The sequence below is a fragment of the Chiloscyllium plagiosum genome, chromosome 13 (assembly GCF_004010195.1).
Source record: "Chiloscyllium plagiosum isolate BGI_BamShark_2017 chromosome 13, ASM401019v2, whole genome shotgun sequence".
Classification (NCBI taxonomy): Eukaryota; Metazoa; Chordata; class Chondrichthyes; order Orectolobiformes; family Hemiscylliidae; genus Chiloscyllium; species Chiloscyllium plagiosum.
The window spans coordinates 65,462,069-65,470,606 of record NC_057722.1 but is presented as its reverse complement, the minus strand read 5'-3'; the positions used below and the strand labels follow the sequence as shown (position 1 = coordinate 65,470,606).

Sequence of the window (8,538 nt, the reverse complement as noted above, 5' to 3'; positions counted from 1 at the left end):
GCCATGGTGGTCAGGCTTGTGGATCTTGGGAAGGAGGTAGAACCGGGCAGTGTGGGTTTCCCGGACTATGAGGTTGGAAGCTGTGGGTGGGAGATCTCCTGAGGTGATGAGGTTCTGAATGGTCTGGGAGATGATGGTTTGGTGATGGGGGGTGGGGTCATGGTCAAGGGGGCGGTAGGAAGAGGGGTCCTCGAGTTGGCGTTTGGCTTCAGCGATGTAGAGGTCAGTGCGCCAGACTACCACTGCGCCCCCTTTGTCCGCTGGCTTGATGGTGAGGTCAGGATTGGAGCAGAGGGATTGGAGGGCTGCGCGTTGGTCAGGATTGGAGCAGAGGGCTCAATATTTAGACTGATTCTAATCTAAAAAATGAATTAACAGAGTCACATTGTACTTTGCTCAAAAACTGCATGAATCCATGTAATACTCTGTTAACTTTTTTTTAGATTAGAATCAGTCTAAACATTATGGCACAGACAACAGAACACAGGGGGCTGATACCTTCAACATCTTCTGACACCAGTTGTTACAGTTAACCTGAGAATGTAACTTTTAAGAAAGGTTTTATGGATTACATATGAAAGCAGTGAAACTATCATGGTCATTCTAACAGATGAGAGACTTAACAAACAATCAAGGTATTTTTCAATGTATAATTTCAGTTACATCACACTGTAAACTTCTGCTATAAATTCTGTGTCTTACAATTGTGTACTCCACAACCACCTGATGAAGGAGCAGTGCTCCAAACGTTAGCGCTTCCAATTAAACCTGTTGGACTATAACCTGGTGTTGTGTGATTTTTAACTTTGTACACCCCAGTCCAACACTGGCATCTCCAAATCATGATATCTAGTGATGCTATCGCAACCTCTGAGAAAGGCAAGATGGCTTTTCATCTGCTGTTGGATTCCCTAGCACTACGCCACAAGAGGCCGACAGCATTTTGCTTTCATGCATATGTTTGTCAATGCTGTGAATTACTATCATGAGTCATGTTAACTTAATTTGTGAGTTAGCACTCCAACCCTTACGAAACATTGTTAAGTGTAAAATCGCTCACTTTTCAAAACCTTTGTGAGTTGTCATATTTGTCCACCACATATTTTAACTCTGACATTAACACACTTCTTGGAAACAGCTCATTGAATAAATGAACCCTGTGATCAAGCTTTCTATTTAAAAGCATGGGCTCAACAAGATCAGCAAGGCAGCCTTTGTGTGGAGCCACAGGAGGTGGGTGAGATACTAAATGAGTATTTTGCACCAGTATTTACTGTGGAAAAGGACATGGAAGATATAGAATGTAGGGAAATAGATGGCGACACTTTCATAGGGTCATAGAGATGTACAGCATGGACACAGACCCTTCGGTCCAACCTGTCCATGCCGACCAGATATCCCAGCCCAATCTAGTCCGACCTGCCAGCACCCGGCCCATATCCAAGTGCCAGATGCCTGGAAATGCTTAAAAGTGGAGATATCCCCAGGACCTGATCAGGTGTACCCTAGAATTCTGTGGTAAGCTAGGGAAGTGATTGCTGGGCTGAGATATTTGTATCATCGATAGTCACATGCGAGATGCCGGAAGATTGGAGGTTGGCTAAAGTGGTGCCATTGTTTAAGAAAGGTGGTAAGGACAAGTCAGGGAACTATAGACCAGTGAGCCTGATGTCGGTGGTGGGCAGGTTGTTGGAGGAAATCCTGACAGACAGGATTTACATGTATTTGGAAAGGTAAGGACTGATTAGGGATAGTCAACATGGATTTGTGCATGGGAAACCATGTCTCTCAAACTTGATTGAGTTTTTTGAAGAAGTAACAGAGAGGATTTATGAGGGCAGAGTGGTGGACATGATCTATATGGACTGCAGTAAGGTGTTTCTTCTAGGAGAAAGTGAGGACTGCAGATGCTGGAGATCAGAGCTGAAAATGTGTTGCTGGAAAAGTGCAGCAGGTCAGGCAGCATCCAAGGAGCAGGAGAATTGATGTTTCAGGCATGAGCCCTTCTTCAGGAGCCTGAAGAACGGCTCATGCCCGAAACATCGATTCTCCTGCTCCTTGGATGCTGCCTGACCTGCTGCGCTTTTCCAGCAACACATTTTCAGCTCTGCAGTAAAATGTTTGACAAGGTTCCCCATAGGAGACTGGTTAGCAAGGTTAGATCTCATGGAATACAGGGAGAACTATCCATTTGAATACACAGCTGGCTCAAAGATAGAAGACAGAGGGTGGTGGTGGAGGTTTGCTTTTCAGACTGGAGGCCCATGACCAGTGGAGTGCCACAAGGATCGGTGTTGGGTCCACTACTTTTCGTCATCTACTTTTCGTTTGGATGCGAGTATAAGAAGTATTGTTAGTAAATTTGCAGATGACACCTAACTTGGAGGTGTAGTGGACAGTGAAGAAGGTTACCTCAGATTACAACGGGGTCTTGATCAGATGGGCCAATGGGATGAGAAACGGCAGATGGAGTTTAATTTATGTAAATGTGAGGAGCTGCATTTGGAAAAGCAAATATTAGTAGAACTTATACACTTAATGGTAAGGTTCTGGGGAGTGTTGTTGAACAGAGAGACCTTGGTGTGCAGATTCATAGCTCCTTGAAAGTGGAGTCACAGATAGATAGGATAGTGAAGAAGGTGTTTGATATGCTTTCCCTTATTGGTCAGAGTATTGAGTACAGGAGTTGGGAGGTCATATTGCAGCTATACAGGCCATTTTTGCAATATTGCATGAAATTCTGGTCTCCTTCCTATCGGAAAGATGTTGTGAAACTTGAAATGGTTCAGAAAAGATTTACAAAGATGTTGCCAAGTCTGGAGGATTTGAGCTGTAGGGAGAGGCTGAATAGACTGGGGCTGTTTTCCATGGAGCATCGGAGGCTGAGGGGTGACCTTAGAGTGGTTTATAAAATCATGGGGGAAGCATGGATAGGATAAAAAGACAAGGTCTTTTCCCTGTATTGGGGAAGTCCAGAACTAGCGGGCATAGGTTTAAAGTGAGAGGGGAAAGAAAAAGTGACCTAAGGGGCAATTTTTTTCACGCAGTGGGTGGTACTTGTATAGAATGAGCTGCCAGAGGAAGTGGTGGAGTTTGGTACAATTGCAACATTTAAAAGGCATCTGGATGGGCATATGAATAAGAAGGGTTTGGTGGGATATGGGCCGGGTGCTGGCAGGTGGGACTAGATTCGGCATGGACGAGTTGGACTGAAGGGTCTGTTTCCATGCTGTACATCTCTATGACTCTGACATTGATCCAGGATTTAAATTAGAAACATATGACATTGGGAATATTGCAAAAAGTATGAGTGGTTGGATGAAGAGTAATTTTAAGTTGGGACATTGGTATAAAATCAGGTCAAGCAGAATCAGCCATATAAACTACACTTTGTTTTTCTTTTCCCTCCAAAGCCTTCAATGGGAAGGATCATATGGCTGCATTGACAGTGGACCATCAATACAACATTTCACAAAGTTTGAATTATCTCCAATTAACCGGTAACGAGAGAGTGAAAGAATGTTCAAGAGCATTCTTCACGTTAAATTGCGAGAATTGAACATTGTGTGTTTGCAGTTAGGACAAGGTGAATCAATAAAGAGCAATGCTTGGAATGATCATTTATAAATTTGCAACATTTTGAAATTATTACATATGTAATTCATTTTGCCTTTTATACAGGCTGCTCCTGTCAGCAAGATGCAAGGTGAAATATTTGTTTTTCTCAACCCATATCTATGCCTTGATAACATGAACAACTGCACATTATAATTGTAGCACAAATGTTATGCTTTATTTTTGACAGGTAAGCTACTTTTCTACTTGTGCGTGCCTAAGCAATAGAAAGGAATATCCGTCATTTTTTCGAACAATACCGAGTGATTACTATCAGGTTCGAGCATTAGCCCAGCTGGTGAAGCATTTCGGATGGACCTGGATTGGGACAGTTAAGAGCGACGATGACTATGGAAACTTTGGAATGCAAGCATTTGAAGAAGCAGTCCAACAATTTGGTATTTGTATAGCCTTTTCTGAGTCATTTCACAAATCATACACTCGAGATAAGTTACTGAAAACAATTGACACCATAAAAACATCTTCTGCAAATGTTGTTGTTGCCTTTGTGGAAGAATCAAACATGCATATTCTGCTAAAAGAAATGATTAGACAAAATGTCAGCGGCATACAATGGATTGGAAGCGAATCATGGGTTTCCACATTTCTTCTTACTCCGGAGGAAAGTAAAAAGATTGCTTCTGGTGCAATTGGAATTGCAATTCACAAAGTCAGTATACCAGGATTGAGGGAGTTCCTCATGAAAATTCATCCATCCTTATATCCAGGGAACCTCTTGGTAAAAACGTTTTGGGAAAGTTGTTTCAGCTGCAGTGTAAGTGGTGGAAACAAAACTAATTCTCAAAAAACTGACGCAGAGCTAAAGGAATGCACAGGGAGAGAAAATCTACAGAATGTCCAAAATGAATTTACTGATGTGTGGCAGTACAGAGTCACTTACAACGTGTATAAAGCAACTTATGCGATAGCTCATGCACTTCACAATATGGCATCGTGTAAAACAGGGAAAGGACCTTTTTTCAATGGAAGTTGTGCAAATCTTTCAAATTTTCAACCATGGCAGGTGAGCAACATTTAACGTAATTTCGTGACTACATTTATAAGGAAATCCAATATGGTACAATTCACTGTTGAATATTTCCAATTAATGTTCCAATTTTTTTTAAGTTGCTATATTACATGAGAACAGTGAGTTTCATAACCAAGATCGGGGAAAAGGTTTATTTCGGTGAAAATGGAGACCCTGTCGCAACATATGACATTGTAAACTGGCAACCAAATGCCCTCGGTAATGTTGACATTGTAAGCGTTGGGCACTATGATGGGTCGGCTCGTTCTGGAGAAGAGTTTTCGATAACAGAAGAGGCAATCGTTTGGAGTGGTGGTCAGAAGTTGGTAAGAGTGTTGCAAAATAATCCCTTTTTAAGCAATATGTGATTTTTTTCAATTACTGAACTCTAAAGTGAAAAAACAAGCTGCTGGTTGTATGAAGTAGGCATTTCACCCACTACTGCCCATTTCTTGATGATAGGTTATTATTAAATTGAAAAGGTTTTGCCTAATAATTCGAAGATCACTTAGGTTGATCATCCCAGAATGTCAGAGCTGGAAAATGTTACGTTTGCACCGACTTCATATGATTTTACGCATGTGATGTATTTAAATCTAGAAAAAAAAAGCAGTGCAGTTTAAGAACAAGAGTTATAGATGTAGCTACATCTTTAGTGACACTAAATGAACAAATGAATATATGAACAAAGATGTTGAAATCTAAACATACTGAAAAGTAGTTGAGTAGGTTTGAAAAAGAAGCTCGGAGAGCAATTTACTTTCATGGCAGAGGACATTATGGTTCACATTCATCTCGGTCACAAACACATTTATTCAATGCAAGTGGCAAACAATGACTGTCTTCAACAAGAGAGAATATCATCATCTCCCATTGATATTAAATGACATCTGCATCACTGAATTCCCCACTATGAACATTTGAGGGGTTACCATTGTCCAGAAACTGAACTGGAACACTCCTGTAAGTTCTGTGCCTAGAAGAATGGTCAGAGGCAAGGAAGCCTGCAAGAGGTATTTCACCTCTACGCTTTCGAAATACGAATCACCACCGGTTACCGTTCTGGACCGTGATGAATACTCATACTTTCCTGGATGGGTGCACCTCCAACAATTCAAGAAGCTTGAGACGATCCAGGAAATAAGCAGTCCACTTGATTGGTACCACATCCACAAACATTCACCACCAATGTTCAGTAGCAGCATCGATAAGGTGGAGTGCAGAAATTCAAAAAGCTCCTTCAGACTGTACCTTCCAAACCCAGGACCAGTTCCACTCAGAAGAATATTGGCATCAAGTACATGTGGAACACCAGCACCTGCAAGTTCTTCAGGCAACCACTAAGTGTCCTGACTTGAAAGTTTGTCAGTTCCTTCAGTATCGCTGGGTCAATACTGTAACTTACTCCCTTAAGACATTGTGGCCCAGCCAGCAATACCACCTTATTTATATGAATTAAGAAAAGTGTTTTTATTTCTGAATCTGGTTTCCATTTTAAACATTAAAGAGTATTACCAGAAAATACATTTGATTGAATTTACTTCATTCCCTATTTCCTTCTTCAATAATAAATGGAGCAACTACACAGACAAATCCTGAATGCTATAACGTGAATCTGAATTGACTAAAATTGTTGTGCTACTGTATCTGCAAATCTATCCCAAGCACTTTAAAGTGGCTTTAAACTGGATTTGAGGCAGTCACAAACTGTAACTGTACTTTAATAATACAGTTGTAATCATATAATTCAAACAGCTTTTGTCCTCTACATCAGAATGAGTTTGACACATGGAATTACTATTATATCTCCATCATTGTATTCATCTTCCTAATCAGGTTCCTAAAGCTGTTTGCTCTGAAAACTGTCGTCAAGGGACAAGGAAAGCAGAAAGAAAAGGACAACCCATTTGCTGTTTTGATTGCATAAAATGTGCACACGGTGAAATTAGTAACACAACTGGTAAGAAAACACAGTTGCCTATGTCAAAGGCATTGCTGCTTAAACCTGATGTTTGCATGGCAGCAAAGTTGATTCTTTTTTCTATAATAACCAAGTCTTGTATTGCTTTTGTAGATGCTGTTCATTGCATTAAATGTCCATTGGAATTCAAATCTAATGAAAGACGGGACCAGTGCATTCCAAAAGAAATTGTGTTTCTTTCCTTTTTCGAGACAATGGGAATCGTTTTGGTGACACTGGCGCTGTTGGGAGCCTGTGCCACTGTTGTTGTATTTGCAATATTCTATGTCTGTCGGCACACTCCAATTGTTAAGGCTAATAACTCTGAGTTAAGCTTCCTTCTTCTTTTTGCCCTGACATTTTGTTTTCTGTGTTCAATTACATTCATCGGTGAACCTTCAGTTTGGTCTTGTATGCTCTGCCATGTCACCTTTGGTATTAGTTTTGTTCTTTGCATTTCTTGTGTATTGAGTAAAACAATTGTTGTGGTGATGGCATTCAAAGCAACATTTCCCAGCAATAATATGATGAAGTGGTTTGGACCAAGACAACAACGGCTGATGGTTTACATCCTCACACTGGTACAATGTGCAATATGTACTACCTGGTTAATTGTATTTCCACCGTATCCTTTGAAAAACACCAGTCACTCGAATGAGTTAATCGTGTTTGAGTGCAATGTAGGATCTTTGTTCGCCTTTTATTGTGTTTTTGGTTATATTGGATTTTTGTCCTGCATGTGTTTTGTGGTAGCATTTCTCGCTCGCAAACTTCCAGATAACTTCAACGAAGCGAAACACATAACATTTAGCATGCTAATCTTTTGTGCAGTTTGGATAACTTTCATTCCAGCGTACATAAGTTCGCCTGGGAAATATGCTGTGGCGGTTGAAGTATTTGCTATTTTGGCCTCCAGCTTTGGTCTACTAATTTGCATTTTTGCTCCCAAATGTTATATTATTCTTCTGAAGAAAGAAAGCAATACAAAGAGGAACGTGATGGGATCAGTGGCTTTGAAAAAAAGCTTTGAAAATGTTCATAAATGAATTGTGCATATTTTAGAATACAATTATTTCGTCACAAAGATAGTGAATTGCAATTCCACAGGAAGAGCCATACAGCTGAATGTTTTAAAAGCACCCATTTTGAACAATTGAACAAAGTCATAAGGGTCAGCAGGAAGATGAATTTTCAAGTTGAGCTGATAATTTGAACCATTTTATACATCTACCCCCAAATTCCTTTTAATCGCAATTGAAATCTTGAGTCATCCATGCTTATTTAAATAGGGAGCAAAATCACTTTTCGTTCCCTTCCCATTCCTTCAATTTCTTCATTGCGTAGAGTTTTGATTTAGAGCCTTCTTTATCTATCAAACAAACTCAGTGTTGAACCTGACGGTGCGAAGTATGCAAAATCGATTCCTCACCTTGGTTTCACAAAACACAAGATTAACATGCTAAATTTGACATTGAGGGGGTCTGTGAAGGTACAGTGAACTGATGGCGGCCATGGGAATAGGGGAGGGTTTGGAATCTTCGCTTCATCGTTTCGACAGAAATATTGAAAAGTAGATCATCGACCTACTTCAGAATGAGGCAAGATCAGAGTGGTGCTAGAAAAGCACAGCAGGTCAGGCAGCATCCGAGGAGCAGGAAAATCGACGTTTCAGGCAAAAGCCCTTCATCAGGAATCATTCTACTCTCAGACTGTCTTCTGAGCTGAAATTTACAGTCCCTACTCTGACTAATTAATCTTGCCTAATAAGACAACAGCTTTTTCATTCCTAAGACTAAAACTCAATCACTTTCACAGTTCAATGAACTTGTCTGACAGATCTTTACCAGTCATAATCCTACCCCGTATCATCTGTGTCTGCTATTGTACAATGCCACTTCTTTTTAATGACGGCTAAAAACTTCACGCTGTTTGT

At 40.5% G+C, this 8,538-nt stretch overlaps 1 protein-coding gene across 2 annotated transcripts in view; it reads left to right on the top strand.

Moving 5' to 3' along the window:
- Window positions 1-8,107, top strand: part of LOC122556157 (extracellular calcium-sensing receptor-like) — a 12,969-nt gene extending 4,862 nt beyond the window's left edge. For both annotated transcript variants that reach the window (XM_043702666.1, XM_043702665.1), the window contains exons 3-6: window positions 3,806-4,639; window positions 4,744-4,971; window positions 6,482-6,605; window positions 6,720-8,107. In XM_043702666.1, the coding sequence (XP_043558601.1) occupies window positions 3,806-4,639; window positions 4,744-4,971; window positions 6,482-6,605; window positions 6,720-7,651 (2,118 nt within the window). In that variant the 3' untranslated portion in view covers window positions 7,652-8,107. The remainder of the gene's footprint in view (window positions 1-3,805; window positions 4,640-4,743; window positions 4,972-6,481; window positions 6,606-6,719) is intronic.
- The last annotated feature ends 431 nt before the right edge of the window (window positions 8,108-8,538 follow it).